Raw genomic sequence first — 21,047 nt, 5'->3', positions numbered from 1 at the left:
TGAAGTGCAGGACCTCTTTCATTATTTGATCTAGAACACAAAAGGTTGAGAGCCCAGACCATTGGTATAAAGCAGCATCTCCAAACAAGATCTTTTCAATTCACTTACATGCTCAACAGCAGAGAAATGGGGCGAAATAGTATGCATTGATTTGATTATATTCAGTTCAAAACACCGCTCCTACCTAAGAAAGAGGTCCTTCAAATGAACCCACACTGCAAAGAGGAACAGTCCTAAATATGGAAACCTCCCTCACTCAAGAACAAAACATCTTTAGGACTTTTAGACCAACAAGGCATTCAGATTTTTAAAATTTTGCTGTTTAAGACAGTTTCTTAATGGGTGATTGTTTTTTAGAAATAAATGTGTCTCTCTCTCTGACATCGGGGTCTGACATCATTTAGATTAAATTTAGGTCAGAGAAACAAACATTTTTTAAAAAGTACCTGATAATTAAAAGATATATATTCCTTATATATATATAACCATTCCTGAAATATATTAATACAAATACAGAAAATGCTCTAAAATCGTATAAACTGCTATACTATAAATTCAAAAAACGAGTGTCCGGTCCTAGGACTGTGGTCCTGAAACTGCAGCCTCCGGTATTGCAGGAATACTCTGTTCACTCGCTGATGTCTGTGGCACTTGTTGTCAGGCTGTTGGGTGTGTCTGGATAGTGAGCCAATATTGACACAACTTCACTTCCAGCAGAACAAGGACCTTCCTTTGATAAAGAAAGCTGAAAACCAAATCCAAACAATTGAACAATAGTGCAAAAATGATGTATCCATTACGCAATGTTGTTAAGTAATCTTTTGTGTATCCTGATATTTACCAATTGCTGGTATGATCTGTGTTCAGCATTCTTTTGCAGAATAAAGTCGGTCAGTAGTTTCCATGGGGGGCTTATCATCATGTCACTGTCCTGGCTCTCGGGACTGGCCAGCATTAGATCCTCTGAAACCTTTCATCATGACCAAACAACAAACACCACTTCAGTTTTTTACTGCAAACTGTCTAAGCCATAGGCATTGGTAAACCTTAGAAGAGTTCTCTGTTACAGCATCTCTCATCGCTCTTGATTCCAGAAAAAAAATACAATAAAATGCATTCAAATTTGTCATTGTACTGATATACACTACCGGTCAAAAGTTTGGAATAATTACGATTTTTAATGTTTTTGAAAGAAGTCTCTTCTGCTCACCTAGGCTGCATTTATTTTGATGAAAAATACATTAAAAACAGTAACATTGTGAAATTTTATTACTATTTAAAATAGCTGTTTTCTATTTCAAAATATTTCTAAATGTAATTTATTCCTGTGGTTAAAGCTGAATTACTCCAGTATTCCGTGTCACATGATCCTTCAGAGATCTTTCTAATATGATGATTTAATGCCAAATTATTGTTTTATTATCAATGTTGAAAACAGTTGTGCTGCACAATATTTTTTTGTGAAAACAGAAATGGAAATATATATTTTGTAACATTATGTCTTTACTGTCACTTTTGATCAATGTGTCCTTGCTGAATAAAAGCATTGATTTCTTTCTTTCGTTTTTTTTTTTTTTTACTTACCCTTTTGGTAGTGTATTACGGTTTTCCACAAAAATATTAAGCAGAACAACCTTTTTCAACATTGATAATATAATAGTAAATGTTTGTTGAGCATCAAATCATCATATTAGAATGATTTCTGAAGGATCATGTGACACTGAAGACTGGAGTAATGATGCTGAAAATTCAGCTTTGCTCACAGGAATAAATTATGTTTTAAAATATATTAAACCAGAAAAACACTATTTTAAATTGTAATAATATTTCACAATATTACTCCTCGTTTCCTCGGCTCCACCTGGGATCCTAAAAATTCCATTTTGTTTTCATATTTAGTTTTGCCTTGAATAAGATATTTCACATAAAAGTAGTTTACATGTAGTCAAGACAAAGTGACCATGTTCAAAAGTTCAGTCAAAGTTCAAAAACATTCTGCAAGGGTAAACTTGTGACTTCAGCTGTACATATATTTAATATTGCCTTTCAAATTACCTCTGGTGCAATAAACAATCCTAAACAGTTTATTTTTCTTGCTCTAGACACATTGAGAAATAATATATATTTTTAAATCATTTTAAATGCATTTTATTAAATCATGCTTTTGAATTCAATCAAAAACCTATTAATCATGATTTGAACCAAGCCTGAGTGAGCTTTGCAAGATAATTCTGCCCCACCAAGTTTTCACGCAGTCCTAGAACCGGGCCTGCTATGTGTAAGTACTGTGTACCTTAGCCAGACGGCCCTCGAGCTGCGTCTGTGTTTGTCTCATCATCACACTTCTTTTCTTATCTTTGCATCTCTTGTTCTGGAACCAGACGCGAATGACCCGAGGACTGAGGCCCGTCATTTCCACGAGCTGCTCTTTCATGAGGGCGTCGGGTCTGGGATTGGCACTGTAACAGGTCTGGAGCATGCGGAGCTGGGACTCGCTGAGAACCGTCCTCACGCGAGTGGCTCTCTCTGACCTCGAAGACCAGGATGCTGAGGATTTCATGTCCTCTGTGATAGACACATATATAATGAGACGTTTTACCAACATCACTCGTTTACAAACAGCAAACCCTTCCATGTTGATGTGGTTGAAATAATGTCTTGAAATAACATCTAATGCTAAATGGCTGTAAAAAGGTTAACAAAAAATGTAAAATCAATTTATTTTAAATTTAAGACATTGAAACAACATCACAGCAACCCATGCAGCTAACAGGGAACATTCTGGCCAGGTTCTCACAGAGTTATGAGCAGACGTTCTTCCAGTAACATTAATAAAATGTTCGTTCAAAGTTATCTGGGATTTAATGATGTTCTCAAAATGTTAGCTCAAAAATATTATTTATACATCAGTCATGAAAGGTTTTTTTTTTTCTAAAGAGTTTTAGTTCTGGCATTTTTTAAATGTTGTTCCAGAATGTTTTTAGAACTTTCAAAAGTAGCATTCCCATAAGTAGTTAATACCATATAGCAACTGTCAAAATGATTGATTGACAGGTGGGCGTGGCTTTCCTTTGATCTTCCCCCGCCCCTTCCGGTTCCTCCCCTTCCTGTTACCTTTGACCTAGTTCCGCCCCTTCCTGTTACCTTTGACCTAGTTCCGCCCCTTCCGGTTACAGCTTCTGTCAAAATGATGGATGGTTACCTTTGACCTAGTTCCGCCCCTTGCGGTTACAGCTTCTGTCAAAATGATGGATGTGTGACAGTTAGTTTGGTCGTTTGAAGTTCATTTGATCAAGAAAAGGGAGGTATTGGCCTTGTTAACATAAGCTTTGATGTTACAGTTACAAAGTGATGTGACAGTTAGTTTGAGATGTGATTGTTTGAAGTTGGTGTTTTGGTCACCGCATCCCTGAGCTTTATCAAGGGGAGCTGTGAAAGTGATAAGAAAAAAATGTACAACTATTCACTGGACCAAGCATTATGTTCATTTAAATAAAATGGTGAAAGTTTATCTGTTCTGTAAAAAAGAATATAAAATAAAATCTCACACAAAAAGTTGAAATAAATGTACAACGATTCACTGAACCAAGCATTTCAGTTTAAATAAAATGGAGCCACAAAAATAAAAAATGTACAACTATTCACTGAACCAAGCATTTCAGTTTAAATAAAATGGTGAAAGTTTATCTGTTCTTTAAAAGAATATAAAATAAAACCTCACACAAAAAGTTTAAATAAAATGGAGTCACAAAAATATTCCAAACAGTTAAAAATGTATTAGAGAGTTGAAGAAAAAAACATACAGCTTATGTAAAACCTCACACAAAAAGTTTAAATAAAATGGAGTCACAAAAATATTCCAAACAGTTAAAAATGTATTAGAGAGTTGAAGAAAAAACATACAGCTTATGTAAAACCTCACACAAAAAGTTTAAATAAAATGGAGCCACAAAAGTATTGCAAACAATCCAATGTATGAATGATCTGACTCTGTCTCAAAAACATAGGGAGCACGCGCGTCTATGTGTGTGTGTGTGTGTGTGTGTGTGTGTGTCAAAGCAGGAATCCTCCCCCCCCCCCCTCCGCATTGCTGAGGACCTTGAAAGTTTATCTCACACAGAAGTTGAAAAAGCATTATGTTCATTTAAATGAAATGATTATAAAATTTACATTTAGTCATTCACAAATATTTGACACTGACTCAAGTTGAAAAACCATGCTGTTCAATTAAAAGTATATAAATTAAACAAAAATAAAATCATCTTACTGTTTCACCATGGTTGAAAAAAACCCACAAGTGTTTCCCCTGAAGTCTTTTCTCTCTGTCACACCAGCGTGTGGCTGGCCTGGTATCTGTTTTTGTGACACGTTCCTGAGCCCATTGAAAAGCATTGTGTTCCTTTAGAAGTGTATAAATTAAAATATATCATATATAAAATAAATAGTTTACTAATTGTTGTTCATTTAAAATCTTACTAAATTACTGAAGTTGAAAATCATGCCGTTCATTAAAAAATCTTACTAAATTAATGAAGTTGAAAAGCATTCTGTTCATTTAAAATAAATATTTTACAAATTTACTGTAGCAATTATGTTAGATTTAGATAAAAATAAAATCATCTTACATTTTCACCAGGGTTGAAGTAGCTCCTATCACATAGATGTCCATATTGACCATTTAAAGTTGAAAAGAACCCCAGAGTATTTCTCTCTTTCTCTCTCTCTCACACCAGCGTTTGACAGTCAGAGGGCTGTGTTCAGTGATCAGAATGAGACTGTGAATGTTTGCTAAATTTATTTCATAGTGTATAAGCATTAAAAGTTTGAAATAGTTTCAAACTTATTCAATGAATTCATAAAAAACAATTATGCTATATCGATGGTCTCTGGGGAAAACTTGACTATATTTTTTTATTTATCAGGGTGCATGTAAAGAACTTTGAAATTTGCGGCTCTCACAAGTTATCTCACACATTGTGTGAAATGTTTAATAATTCCTCAAGTAGTATCTGTGAGAAAATCCCCACATAGGCCTATCTGTAGTGAGAGAGCAACAATGAAGACTTTTAGAATCTGTGATGCCTCAGGCCGAGCCCCATTGATAGCCTGCTTATAAGCTCCTTCCGATCACCAGCACATCTTCAGAGAAATACGTTACTTTACAATAATGTTAGCTTCAGGATATAGGGTGACAGAGCAGATGAGCCTCTGTGCATCACGTAATGTTAGTCTGCTAACGCCTTTCCAGAGCCAAAGTTTTGTTCGTACTAAATTTAATTAAAAGCATAATCTTAAAATTTTAAATGAGATCTTTTCAAATTAAAAGACCGTTTAAATCAAATCTGTAAAGTTTTATTAAAATCGTATCTTCTATTTATCTTCTACTTCTGTATGATATAAATGAATTTCATAAATTTAACCTAAGGTATTATTTTTTTTACTAAACATCGTTTGTTCAAAAAATAAAATACATTTTTTTATAAATCAAGAATTGTGCTTTGGCGTCTTAGATCTTATTTCAAACAGTATTTTTGTCCATGCGACATGAAACATGTTGTCACAATGTTTTTGTTGTTTTAAAAGAAATCCCAGGACTCTACATTGCTCTTATTTAGATTAAATTGTATCATTTAGAAAATCACCACACATGTTCAGAGACGCGATGTGCCTCTGTGGTCCATGAGTAATAAGTAAAGTTTGTCTTGAGCGAATATATAATTTTACTCGTCTTAATTCAAAGCATGATCTTACTTTTTCTACGGTAGCTATGATCTATTGTACGTATAGGATCATTTTTACTTTTCTTGTATCTCCCAAACTATCCTTATTCATTGTGGAAACACACAGGGTGAACCCCTTTACTGAGAGTATACTATCGGTTATCTACTCAAAATATATGTAGAATTTTAAAATGTTAGCCTTTGTTGATGCGACAGGCCACATGAACAGACTTTGGAGAGAGCTGATGATACTATAGCGGGAAGCATGCCCCTTTGACCTCCTCCATTTTTGTAGGCTTTTTGTTAAATACCCTATAGCTTAGTCCTTAATGGTACGCTGTGTAGAAATTTCCCCATCTAGCGGTGATATTGTATTTTGCATTCAAACGCATAGTGCTCTCTAGCGCTTCGCTTTTTCAAATGCGTATTGCAACTACGGTAACCGCTATGTGCCAAGAAGCTACGCCCTGTCGTCCAATTGCACTTCATCGAGTTTAACTATACACGTTTTACCGTTATGTTGCCTATATAATGAATTACACAACCACGGAATGAAAAAGCTTGTTATTTAGACCATAACACTGACTTAACTGTCGAGGAGAAAGCAGGACTTCGGTGTCCCTTTCAAAGTCTTTTCTCCTTCATTAGCTCTATCCACCTGGGAAAAGCCACCCCCATATTTACCCTCGTTTTAAATTTGCCGGTCGCGTTTCCTTTTAGATTAAATTTTTAAGCTTTATCATGGCTACGAGGATTGCATTATGAAGTGCCGTGCAATCTTTCAAGCGCCTCTCACTGACCGCTTCAGTGGTTTCAGTCAGCCGGCTCTGAACGAAAAGGTTGGCTAGTTGAGCTAGGCTAGTGCTTTTTGTCCCTCTCTGCTATTATAGTTTTTCAAGATGGCGGAACGACATGGAGGCCTCCATGGACTTACCCGTACCATGTAAATAAAGATAAGAAATTCTTTGCTTACGAGGATAAGTCAGTTCGTTGGCAAAGGTAATTTTACACCAACGAGAAAATATTTATGAATAAAGACATTGATTTTAGCTAATACAATACTTTATAAAAAAAAACTACCATAAGTTTAATTTCAGATGTGTAAATTACGAAACTCAATTTTTTAATCGAGTGAATCTACGCATGAGAGATCTTCATAAGTCATAACTTCAAACCAAAAGATTAAAAACCAAAGATTAAGCTAAATGACACTAGGTTCCAGCGTACCTAAAAAGTTAAAAAGTTAAAATCATGCATACGTGTTGTGTTCTGACACAAGGCCATTAGCTGATTCTTTTTGTTTTATAAATTTACTTTACTGATTTCTACAAATATCAGCCTGATAATATGTACTTAATACACGATGAAACAAGATAATCATGCTACCAATTACGTCTGACACAATGTTTTTAAGAAAAGTAGAGTTTTAAAATGCAACTAAACCAGATGATTTTTCTTTTGACAAACCTACAGAAATGCATGTCGATTACTGAGTTTCAGGCATAGTGCAAACATGCAATGTTCGAGAAAGTGTAATCTTTGCGAGGTCTCACCCACAAACGCAAAACTTTGTGTTGGGAAAATATTATGGAAGTAATTTTCAAACCGTAATTATATCACATTTATATTTTATTACTATTATGGTTTCATGTTGATTTAAAGTATTTGTTATTAATTAATACCTTTATTTTTATCTAACAATTCAATATCCAGCTCAAAATTTTGTTCAAAAGTTGATCTCTGATCCCAAATAATTAGATAATGTAATGCTCACAAGCCACAGATATTCTCCTGCATAGTATGTGTGTAAATAGTAGTGCTTAAATCTTTGGCTGTATTTTGTCACCCTCATGCTGATCCATGCATAGCTTTTTACTAAAAGAAAATATTATGGAAGTCATTATCAAACTTGAATTAAACCATATTTTATTTATTAATATTAGGCTTTCGTGCTGATTTAAAGTTTTTTATTTGTTATTAACTAATACCTTTTTTTTTTTTTTTTTTACATCCACCACAAATTTTTTTTCAAAAATTGTTCTCTGACCCCAAATAAACAGATAATGGAATCTTCACAAGCTACAGTTAGATATTATTCTGCTTAGTATGTGTGTAAATAGTTGTGCTTAAATGTTTCGATGTATTTTTACACGCCAACATATTCTGTCACACCGTAGTGATGTAAAGTTCCACACTCTTGTAAAGACTATGGTCTAACTTTAAAACATAATCTTTATACATGAATTCAAAAGACCAAATCACTAAGAAAAGTACCGTTTAAAATAATAAATACACAAAAGTTCACAATTGATGGTTTTATTACTATTACTATTCAGATAGCAGACGACACTGGTTCACATTTTGAATGTGTGTCTGTTTTAGGTGAAGACTTTTCTTTGAGAGCCGTCGACATTCATTGTTTATAGGAATAAATGACCTTTGATAATTTAAGTGTTTGTACTCTGAAGTATTTCTGTTTGAGAATGTTTGACTAAATTGCAACTTTCCCTCTATCTACGATGTGGAATCACACAAAGTATTAACGCAAAAAGTATGTGCATGCTGTTTTACACGTTACAACAGAATCACATATGACTATTGCACTGAGAGAGGCGTATTCATTAAGACTGTGTTAAACAAATCGGTTTAAACCTGCAGATAACATTGCACAAAGTAAATTCTAGTGATCAACTTTCTAAAAAGCAAATACAACATGAGCCATACAGAAAAGCCACTTGTGATCAGTTTTGTATGTTTGTAATTGACATCATGTTTCTTTTTGTACAGTTTGCAAAAACTATAGTCTCCGAGCGTGGTCAAACATATAGGAATTTATCAAAAAACATGAACAGATATTTCTACATGAGATATTTATTTTAGAACATCTTTCAGCTATGTCTACGAAACATCGACATGAAAGATGAGTATTGCTGTTTTTCTGTTACCTATAAAACTATTATACTTCAAACTCGTCTAGCTATTGCCCATTTCACAGCACAGTCGGTTATTTTTTCTACGTGGCTAAACAACGGTTAAGCTAATGAATTACCGTTGAAAGGCGGGATGATTCATTTTTTATTCCGTCTACACCGATACTTTGACACAAGAGTTTTAGTCAGGGGGTCTTTTAGGCCTGATCCAGAAAACAGACATTGTGTTTTATGTCTTAATAATCGTTCTTCTTTTTATGAAAAGTAAGCAGTTTTTGGCCTCATCATCAAAAATGTTTAAACATATTGTAAATATCAATTGTTATATAAATTATATGTGAAACACGCTCAGTCGCATTAGAGTCGGATTCTTGTTTATATTGAAGTTTGTTATTGAACCGCTAGTGTTCTTAAATTGTTTACCACGGTTTCATTTTTAACAACACAATCGTAACACTTTTCGTATTTTGTACGATGTTTTCTTTACACTCTCACCCCATGGATATCGGTTTCCTACAGTTAGCTGTAATGTTGGTGAACTCTAGGTCTTCTCTTTTTCATATACGACAGTATTTGCATGAATTGGCTTGATTTAATAAAATGATGGTTTAAACCACATTATATTATTATACCATTTTTAAATTGCGCTTAAATGTATATTTTATATTTTAACGCTTTATGCAACTATAGAATAGGCCTACCGCACAAGGATCTCTGAAATATTTTTTTTTCGTGTAAAACATCTATGTAGATCTATGTTTTTAAAAATACAAAGACATCTTTCTACCAGCGACCCTCAAAATCTGGGCATACAACAAAACACAGTGCATCCGTGTAGCTACGATGATTGATCAGAAAATTACTTTTGTCGCTTTGTTTGAAGAAACACTTTAATCAGCTGGTGCTTGATAACTATTAAACAACCCTCAATTCGGTAATGATGCGATATTGATATCGCGTTTTAATTTCAACTCAATGCGCTAAAGGTCTATAACTGAACTTTAACGTCTTAATATTTGGTAAAAGTTAACTTAAAGCCTTACTTTCTAAACGCCTTTTACGGAACTTGTTGCGAACATTCACTCAGCCATATGTTTAAAAAAATATATATATTGGTGTAATTAATAGAATTCCTGAAGACAACCGATCCGAAACCTCTTATCACTTAGTCGAACTCCATTATCCTTTAAGACTGCGTCTTTTAAACGTTTTTAACCGCCTAAAGACTCAGGGTTAGACGGTCTATAATAAGCTTTTTCAAAAGCTCCGACATGTTCTCGTTTCGACCTCTGTAAAAGAAATAACACACACACACATGCATAGTGGTTCAACCTTTTTATTAAAATGACACATCTAATATTACAATCAGTAAAAACAGGATAGATAATGACTACATGTTATAAGTAATATAATAAAAGAATTAATAAAATAAATAATGGTCGTACAAAACTCTAAATGATATAATGACATTAGAGGCTAGTGAAAAAAGGGGTAACAATAACATCATTGATAGTCTAACCAGTAGATGAAATTTCTGCAATCCATCATGTTACGATCTATGATGTAATTGACAAACATTTCGATAACTCTGGACGTGTCATCCTCGTCATTGTCTTTTAGTTTTGGGATCATTAGCTTACATACATCGGCCACATACGTACACATACAGAGTACATCGGGGATTTCTAACTCACAGCTGCATTCAAGCATCATAACCAGAGCATCTTTTACAAGTACAGACGGCGGCTCAATACCGTTGACACATATGTTTGATAATTCACCCCAAGAATCAGGCGTACCTCTTATCAATCTCATATGTTTCTTGAGATTTCTTACACGCTTGGTTTCAACATTAACGTCGTCATCATCATCATCATCATCATCCGATTCACTTGAATACTCGATGACTCTTTCCATTAATGAAATCAGCTGGGTTCTGTAATGTCCTTTAAACATGAATTCCATGTAACTCTTTCGGCTAAAGGCAGCAGCCATGCTGGTGGGGGTTTGGTCACTCTCCATTCACGATTGAGAAACCTCGCCAGAGGTCGACGACGTCGGAGACGATCTCCTTGCTGGATTTGTCCAAAAGCTCGTCTCTGATTTCTTGTAGTTTAGTACCGATGAATGGCTCGTCTTTTAATTCGCGCAGAATAGCCCCGATTGTTCCTTGAATAGTCTCAGGCTGTGATTTTAACCCGCACCTGTTTAGGACAAATGCTATGATGAGTCGTAGAAGACTAGTTTGCGGTAGGTTCAAACAAACAGGAATGTCGAAGCAAGCTTTAGCAGGCTAACCAAATGTTTACCACGGTTCCTTCCAAATGTTCCTTCAACTTCTGATTAATGAGATGTAGCAGTAGACCCAACAGTCAGCGTTTTTACGATTTTGAATCCATTTGAAGCAACCGTCTGTAGCGTCGAAACCAGGTTTAGCAGCGTTACCACCACACACACACACAAACAGTTAGGAGAAACCAGCTTGCGTGCGATAACTGAGGCTGGGCTCTGTGTAGAGTTTATCAGGACAACTGATAGTGCTCACCCGCCCGTAGGAGGAGTTGTATAGGGGTGTCATCGTCATGACATCGTAAACTGTTACGTAGGATTAAAGCCTCATTGAATCATAAGTCATGGAGAAGTTATGCATATACCGCCAGAGAGTATTAATTACACCAATATATATATTTTTTAAACATATGGCTGAGTGAATGTTCGCAACAAGTTCCGTAAAAAGCGTTTAGAAAGTAAGGCTTTAAGTTAACTTTTACCAAATATTAAGACGTTAAAGTTCAGTTATAGACCTTTAGCGCATTGAGTTGAAATTAAAACGCGATATCAATATCGCATCATTACCGAATTGAGGGTTGTTTAATAGTTATCAAGCACCAGCTGATTAAAGTGTTTCTTCAAACAAAGCGACAAAAGTAATTTTCTGATCAATCATCGTAGCTACACGGATGCACTGTGTTTTGTTGTATGCCCAGATTTTGAGGGTCGCTGGTAGAAAGATGTCTTTGTATTTTTAAAAACATAGATCTACATAGATGTTTTACACGAAAAAAAAATATTTCAGAGATCCTTGTGCGGTAGGCCTATTCTATAGTTGCATAAAGCGTTAAAATATAAAATATACATTTAAGCGCAATTTAAAAATGGTATAATAATATAATGTGGTTTAAACCATCATTTTATTAAATCAAGCCAATTCATGCAAATACTGTCGTATATGAAAAAGAGAAGACCTAGAGTTCACCAACATTACAGCTAACTGTAGGAAACCGATATCCATGGGGTGAGAGTGTAAAGAAAACATCGTACAAAATACGAAAAGTGTTACGATTGTGTTGTTAAAAATGAAACCGTGGTAAACAATTTAAGAACACTAGCGGTTCAATAACAAACTTCAATATAAACAAGAATCCGACTCTAATGCGACTGAGCGTGTTTCACATATAATTTATATAACAATTGATATTTACAATATGTTTAAACATTTTTGATGATGAGGCCAAAAACTGCTTACTTTTCATAAAAAGAAGAACGATTATTAAGACATAAAACACAATGTCTGTTTTCTGGATCAGGCCTAAAAGACCCCCTGACTAAAACTCTTGTGTCAAAGTATCGGTGTAGACGGAATAAAAAATGAATCATCCCGCCTTTCAACGGTAATTCATTAGCTTAACCGTTGTTTAGCCACGTAGAAAAAATAACCGACTGTGCTGTGAAATGGGCAATAGCTAGACGAGTTTGAAGTATAATAGTTTTATAGGTAACAGAAAAACAGCAATACTCATCTTTCATGTCGATGTTTCGTAGACATAGCTGAAAGATGTTCTAAAATAAATATCTCATGTAGAAATATCTGTTCATGTTTTTTGATAAATTCCTATATGTTTGACCACGCTCGGAGACTATAGTTTTTGCAAACTGTACAAAAAGAAACATGATGTCAATTACAAACATACAAAACTGATCACAAGTGGCTTTTCTGTATGGCTCATGTTGTATTTGCTTTTTAGAAAGTTGATCACTAGAATTTACTTTGTGCAATGTTATCTGCAGGTTTAAACCGATTTGTTTAACACAGTCTTAATGAATACGCCTCTCTCAGTGCAATAGTCATATGTGATTCTGTTGTAACGTGTAAAACAGCATGCACATACTTTTTGCGTTAATACTTTGTGTGATTCCACATCGTAGATAGAGGGAAAGTTGCAATTTAGTCAAACATTCTCAAACAGAAATACTTCAGAGTACAAACACTTAAATTATCAAAGGTCATTTATTCCTATAAACAATGAATGTCGACGGCTCTCAAAGAAAAGTCTTCACCTAAAACAGACACACATTCAAAATGTGAACCAGTGTCGTCTGCTATCTGAATAGTAATAGTAATAAAACCATCAATTGTGAACTTTTGTGTATTTATTATTTTAAACGGTACTTTTCTTAGTGATTTGGTCTTTTGAATTCATGTATAAAGATTATGTTTTAAAGTTAGACCATAGTCTTTACAAGAGTGTGGAACTTTACATCACTACGGTGTGACAGAATATGTTGGCGTGTAAAAATACATCGAAACATTTAAGCACAACTATTTACACACATACTAAGCAGAATAATATCTAACTGTAGCTTGTGAAGATTCCATTATCTGTTTATTTGGGGTCAGAGAACAATTTTTGAAAAAAAATTTGTGGTGGATGTAAAAAAAAAAAAAAAAAAGGTATTAGTTAATAACAAATAAAAAACTTTAAATCAGCACGAAAGCCTAATATTAATAAATAAAATATGGTTTAATTCAAGTTTGATAATGACTTCCATAATATTTTCTTTTAGTAAAAAGCTATGCATGGATCAGCATGAGGGTGACAAAATACAGCCAAAGATTTAAGCACTACTATTTACACACATACTATGCAGGAGAATATCTGTGGCTTGTGAGCATTACATTATCTAATTATTTGGGATCAGAGATCAACTTTTGAACAAAATTTTGAGCTGGATATTGAATTGTTAGATAAAAATAAAGGTATTAATTAATAACAAATACTTTAAATCAACATGAAACCATAATAGTAATAAAATATAAATGTGATATAATTACGGTTTGAAAATTACTTCCATAATATTTTCCCAACACAAAGTTTTGCGTTTGTGGGTGAGACCTCGCAAAGATTACACTTTCTCGAACATTGCATGTTTGCACTATGCCTGAAACTCAGTAATCGACATGCATTTCTGTAGGTTTGTCAAAAGAAAAATCATCTGGTTTAGTTGCATTTTAAAACTCTACTTTTCTTAAAAACATTGTGTCAGACGTAATTGGTAGCATGATTATCTTGTTTCATCGTGTATTAAGTACATATTATCAGGCTGATATTTGTAGAAATCAGTAAAGTAAATTTATAAAACAAAAAGAATCAGCTAATGGCCTTGTGTCAGAACACAACACGTATGCATGATTTTAACTTTTTAACTTTTTAGGTACGCTGGAACCTAGTGTCATTTAGCTTAATCTTTGGTTTTTAATCTTTTGGTTTGAAGTTATGACTTATGAAGATCTCTCATGCGTAGATTCACTCGATTAAAAAATTGAGTTTCGTAATTTACACATCTGAAATTAAACTTATGGTAGTTTTTTTTTATAAAGTATTGTATTAGCTAAAATCAATGTCTTTATTCATAAATATTTTCTCGTTGGTGTAAAATTACCTTTGCCAACGAACTGACTTATCCTCGTAAGCAAAGAATTTCTTATCTTTATTTACATGGTACGGGTAAGTCCATGGAGGCCTCCATGTCGTTCCGCCATCTTGAAAAACTATAATAGCAGAGAGGGACAAAAAGCACTAGCCTAGCTCAACTAGCCAACCTTTTCGTTCAGAGCCGGCTGACTGAAACCACTGAAGCGGTCAGTGAGAGGCGCTTGAAAGATTGCACGGCACTTCATAATGCAATCCTCGTAGCCATGATAAAGCTTAAAAATTTAATCTAAAAGGAAACGCGACCGGCAAATTTAAAACGAGGGTAAATATGGGGGTGGCTTTTCCCAGGTGGATAGAGCTAATGAAGGAGAAAAGACTTTGAAAGGGACACCGAAGTCCTGCTTTCTCCTCGACAGTTAAGTCAGTGTTATGGTCTAAATAACAAGCTTTTTCATTCCGTGGTTGTGTAATTCATTATATAGGCAACATAACGGTAAAACGTGTATAGTTAAACTCGATGAAGTGCAATTGGACGACAGGGCGTAGCTTCTTGGCACATAGCGGTTACCGTAGTTGCAATACGCATTTGAAAAAGCGAAGCGCTAGAGAGCACTATGCGTTTGAATGCAAAATACAATATCACCGCTAGATGGGGAAATTTCTACACAGCGTACCATTAAGGACTAAGCTATAGGGTATTTAACAAAAAGCCTACAAAAATGGAGGAGGTCAAAGGGGCATGCTTCCCGCTATAGTATCATCAGCTCTCTCCAAAGTCTGTTCATGTGGCCTGTCGCATCAACAAAGGCTAACATTTTAAAATTCTACATATATTTTGAGTAGATAACCGATAGTATACTCTCAGTAAAGGGGTTCACCCTGTGTGTTTCCACAATGAATAAGGATAGTTTGGGAGATACAAGAAAAGTAAAAATGATCCTATACGTACAATAGATCATAGCTACCGTAGAAAAAGTAAGATCATGCTTTGAATTAAGACGAGTAAAATTATATATTCGCTCAAGACAAACTTTACTTATTACTCATGGACCACAGAGGCACATCGCGTCTCTGAACATGTGTGGTGATTTTCTAAATGATACAATTTAATCTAAATAAGAGCAATGTAGAGTCCTGGGATTTCTTTTAAAACAACAAAAACATTGTGACAACATGTTTCATGTCGCATGGACAAAAATACTGTTTGAAATAAGATCTAAGACGCCAAAGCACAATTCTTGATTTATAAAAAAATGTATTTTATTTTTTGAACAAACGATGTTTAGTAAAAAAAATAATACCTTAGGTTAAATTTATGAAATTCATTTATATCATACAGAAGTAGAAGATAAATAGAAGATACGATTTTAATAAAACTTTACAGATTTGATTTAAACGGTCTTTTAATTTGAAAAGATCTCATTTAAAATTTTAAGATTATGCTTTTAATTAAATTTAGTACGAACAAAACTTTGGCTCTGGAAAGGCGTTAGCAGACTAACATTACGTGATGCACAGAGGCTCATCTGCTCTGTCACCCTATATCCTGAAGCTAACATTATTGTAAAGTAACGTATTTCTCTGAAGATGTGCTGGTGATCGGAAGGAGCTTATAAGCAGGCTATCAATGGGGCTCGGCCTGAGGCATCACAGATTCTAAAAGTCTTCATTGTTGCTCTCTCACTACAGATAGGCCTATGTGGGGATTTTCTCACAGATACTACTTGAGGAATTATTAAACATTTCACACAATGTGTGAGATAACTTGTGAGAGCCGCAAATTTCAAAGTTCTTTACATGCACCCTGATAAATAAAAAAATATAGTCAAGTTTTCCCCAGAGACCATCGATATAGCATAATTGTTTTTTATGAATTCATTGAATAAGTTTGAAACTATTTCAAACTTTTAATGCTTATACACTATGAAATAAATTTAGCAAACATTCACAGTCTCATTCTGATCACTGAACACAGCCCTCTGACTGTCAAACGCTGGTGTGAGAGAGAGAGAAAGAGAGAAATACTCTGGGGTTCTTTTCAACTTTAAATGGTCAATATGGACATCTATGTGATAGGAGCTACTTCAACCCTGGTGAAAATGTAAGATGATTTTATTTTTATCTAAATCTAACATAATTGCTACAGTAAATTTGTAAAATATTTATTTTAAATGAACAGAATGCTTTTCAACTTCATTAATTTAGTAAGATTTTTTAATGAACGGCATGATTTTCAACTTCAGTAATTTAGTAAGATTTTAAATGAACAACAATTAGTAAACTATTTATTTTATATATGATATATTTTAATTTATACACTTCTAAAGGAACACAATGCTTTTCAATGGGCTCAGGAACGTGTCACAAAAACAGATACCAGGCCAGCCACACGCTGGTGTGACAGAGAGAAAAGACTTCAGGGGAAACACTTGTGGGTTTTTTTCAACCATGGTGAAACAGTAAGATGATTTTATTTTTGTTTAATTTATATACTTTTAATTGAACAGCATGGTTTTTCAACTTGAGTCAGTGTCAAATATTTGTGAATGACTAAATGTAAATTTTATAATCATTTCATTTAAATGAACATAATGCTTTTTCAACTTCTGTGTGAGATAAACTTTCAAGGTCCTCAGCAATGCGGAGGGGGGGGGGGGGAGGATTCCTGCTTTGACACACACACACACACACACACACACACACATAGACGCGCGTGCTCCCTATGTTTTTGAGACAGAGTCAGATCATTCATACATTGGATTGTTTGCAATACTTTTGTGGCTCCATTTTATTTAAACTTTTTGTGTGAGGTTTTACATAAGCTGTATGTTTTTTCTTCAACTCTCTAATACATTTTTAACTGTTTGGAATATTTTTGTGACTCCATTTTATTTAAACTTTTTGTGTGAGGTTTTACATAAGCTGTATGTTTTTTTCTTCAACTCTCTAATACATTTTTAACTGTTTGGAATATTTTTGTGACTCCATTTTATTTAAACTTTTTGTGTGAGGTTTTATTTTATATTCTTTTAAAGAACAGATAAACTTTCACCATTTTATTTAAACTGAAATGCTTGGTTCAGTGAATAGTTGTACATTTTTTATTTTTGTGGCTCCATTTTATTTAAACTGAAATGCTTGGTTCAGTGAATCGTTGTACATTTATTTCAACTTTTTGTGTGAGATTTTATTTTATATTCTTTTTTACAGAACAGATAAACTTTCACCATTTTATTTAAATGAACATAATGCTTGGTCCAGTGAATAGTTGTACATTTTTTTCTTATCACTTTCACAGCTCCCCTTGATAAAGCTCAGGGATGCGGTGACCAAAACACCAACTTCAAACAATCACATCTCAAACTAACTGTCACATCACTTTGTAACTGTAACATCAAAGCTTATGTTAACAAGGCCAATACCTCCCTTTTCTTGATCAAATGAACTTCAAACGACCAAACTAACTGTCACACATCCATCATTTTGACAGAAGCTGTAACCGCAAGGGGCGGAACTAGGTCAAAGGTAACCATCCATCATTTTGACAGAAGCTGTAACCGGAAGGGGCGGAACTAGGTCAAAGGTAACAGGAAGGGGCGGAACTAGGTCAAAGGTAACAGGAAGGGGAGGAACCGGAAGGGGCGGGGGAAGATCAAAGGAAAGCCACGCCCACCTGTCAATCAATCATTTTGACAGTTGCTATATGGTATTAACTACTCCCATAACTTTTCCTTAAAGGGATAGTTTCTGGGAAAATTCTGTTATCATTTACTCACCCTCAAGTTGTTTAAAAATTGTATGAGGTTATTTCTTCTGGTGAACACAAAGGGAGATATTTTGAAGAATGTCATTATTGACTGTGTCCGTAGCTGTTGACTTCCATAGTAGGAAAAGAAATGCTATGGAAGTCAATGGCTACCATTAACTGTTTGGTTACAGACATTATTCAAAATATTTTATTTTGTGTAACTCACAGATTTGGAACAATATGGGGGAGTAAACGATAAAAATTATTCCTTTAATTGGAATGTTAGCTATATATATATATATAAAAATATATATATATATATATTTTTTTTTTTTTTTTTTTTTTTTTTGTCAGCTGGGATCAACATTGATTCAATTTGCAAAACGAAATTGAACAGTGCTTCAACCTTGAGGTATGATAGATTCACCTGTAAATAAACATTTAAATGCTGGCAGGGATTGGGTAGCTAGTCCAGAAACTCTGTAGACTTACCGGATTGATCAGCAGTCTCCTTCTGCTGGTTATTTGATGCACACTTTAATTGGTTAAAACACTCATGATGGTCTGTACAGAGCAGTTGACCGTCCCGCAGAACATACTCATCTCCAGGGAGTAACGGACGATTGCAGCTCTCGCATCGAAAACACTGTATGTGATAAATATTCACTCGTGTTCGCATGACATACTCCTCTCTGACGAAGGCTTTGTGGCATCTGGCACATTTACTGCTGCATAATCTGACAGAGAATATGGGAGAGGGGGGGGGGGGGTTATCATATAAAATAGCACTTTACTATAATTGTATATATATATATATATATATATATATATATATATATATATATATTTCACATGTAAATGTATGTATATGTAATATCAAAATTGCTAATTGAAATATTTAAATTTTTTGGATTTTTTCTTTTTTTAAAGTTTGAAAAGTTTTTGTAAAAGTTTTTTCTTTTAAATCCTTTCAGTTCATTGTACTTTATTTAGTTAGAAAACTGGGTCAACATGTTTACTGTAAAACAGTTTCTGCCTTAAAATTTTAAGTTCAATCAACTCAGATGTTTAAGTAATTTCAACTTAAATTAAAACTGACTTTAAAAAATGAGTTGAATCTTGTATATTTTATTTAAAAAATAGAAAATTGACAAAACTTTTTTCGATGAGTTAAAGCAATGTAAAAAAAAATATATATGTTGTCATAACTTATTGATCGTGTATTTTTTTATTATTTAAATTGCCACAGCCAGGTTTTTATTTATTTTTTTACATACACATAAAATCGTATACACAACAAGTGCATTGTATCAAATGATTAATTAAAATGTTATAGTTAAAGACAAGTCGGACAAATGTAATAAGCAGGCCTAGTTGTGATGAGCAAAGCTTATCTTTGCTGTACCTGTGGTCATTACAGAAGGTTTTCCCGTCTCTGATGAAGCAGGTGCGAGACTCGTCCAGATACTGATGGCACTCCGCGCACCTCAGACACCGCGCGTGCCATTCCAGATCAGGAGAAACCCGCAAGATGAAGCGATCCAGGATCTGATGCCCACAACCCACGCAGGATGAAATCAGCTCATTTCCTTTAATAACAAGTATAAGCTTACATTATTTTTATTTTTAATCTTTTAATTGTGGTGACATTTCAAAATACAAATAGCCTATTACGCATCTCATCTTACGCTGACCTATAATTAAGTAAACTTTTGAATGACAACTTACTGTTCTGTGGATCTCCCATCATGTCAGGAAGCAAATGTAACAGCGCCGTTATCTTCTAAATGATAGCCGAACCTATTAAACACTAAAGAGAATGAACTACACATCTACAGGGTCACTAATGGAAGTCTGGCTCGCTCCTCTTTATTTATTTGATGTGACGTACGTGCAGGAGCACCAATCAGGTGCTCACCCGCCACCGGAATCCCGCCTTCTGACACTTAGACACGCCCATAACAGGTACAACACATCAGGTACCTGGTCATGTTCTAAATATTAACAAAGAAAAAAGTATAGAGGATAATTGCTTGCATCGTAATTATATTTCATGGGTTTTATAACTTAAATATTGACATATTAAAGAAAACTGATGATAGATTTGAATAGAATGATTTGACTATTGAAGTTAGTTAATAGTTAGTTAGTTAGTTAGTTAGTTAGTTAGTTAGTTAGTTAGTTAGTTAGTTAGTTAGTTAGTTAGTTCAAGTTTATTGTCATATGCATATTAGTACAGTACCACAACAATGAAATGCAAAGTGCCTTTGCACTCTCTCAGCACCAATCAATAAATAAGTAAAATAAAATTAAAATGTAACATCTGCTCAAACCTCAACCCTCCTTCCTCTACTATCGTTCAATAGCCTTACAACCTGTGGGTAAAAAGGTTGTAAGGCTATTGAACGATATACAATAGTACATATTAAAGAAAACTGATGATAGATTTGAATAGAACGATTTGACTATTGAAGTTATATTCATATCTTACAAATATGTTTATAATAGCAAATATGTAATAATATTAGCAGTGTTTTAAGCATTAAATTTGTATTTCCAAATTTCACTTCTTAAAGTCCCCATGAAATAAAAATTGAAGTTTTTTTAGTAATAAATATGTTAGTCTTACTGTTATCTATAAGTAGTGTGCTCCAAAACAATTAAAACATTTAGAAGACATAAGTGTTAAAAATGTACAGTCTCTCACTTCCGCCAATATGGATCAATGATTTTGATGACATCACTCTGCACTTCAGCTTCTCATCAGATATTCTGTCAAATCAAATGCGCTCTAGAATCTAAAGCGTCCCGCCCCCTATATATTATAAATAGACCTGAAGCTGCATCACACATTTATTGTTTTTTAGTGAATGGCACACTATAGGGAATAGGAAACTGCGGCTTTACCGAGCTCAACGGCTCTGGTCGAGCTGTG

The 21,047-nt window shown here is 34.2% G+C and overlaps 2 protein-coding genes across 2 annotated transcripts in view; one reads left to right on the top strand and one right to left on the bottom strand.

Annotated features, from left to right (window-relative positions):
- The window catches only part of LOC143750170 (chondroitin sulfate proteoglycan 4-like), a 445,241-nt gene that overhangs the window by 271,861 nt on the left and 152,333 nt on the right, over nt 1-21,047 (top strand). The gene's annotated exons all lie outside the window — the stretch shown is intronic.
- Nucleotides 579-20,102, bottom strand: isl1b (ISL LIM homeobox 1b). The gene is made up of 6 exons (XM_077242009.1): nt 19,841-20,102; nt 19,518-19,701; nt 18,605-18,849; nt 2,300-2,565; nt 842-970; nt 579-745 (listed from the first exon to the last, which is right to left on the bottom strand). The coding sequence occupies exons 1-6, from the start codon at nt 19,860-19,862 to the stop codon at nt 629-631; spliced, it is 963 nt and encodes a 320-aa protein (XP_077098124.1). The 5' UTR covers nt 19,863-20,102; the 3' UTR covers nt 579-628.

This window comes from Siphateles boraxobius, unplaced genomic scaffold (genome assembly GCF_051911475.1).
Source record: "Siphateles boraxobius isolate OS27281-9 unplaced genomic scaffold, OSU_SipBor_1 25, whole genome shotgun sequence".
NCBI classification, from domain to species: Eukaryota; Metazoa; Chordata; class Actinopteri; order Cypriniformes; family Leuciscidae; genus Siphateles; species Siphateles boraxobius.
Note: the sequence above shows the minus strand (reverse complement) of the source record. Positions and strands in the feature narration are given on the sequence as shown.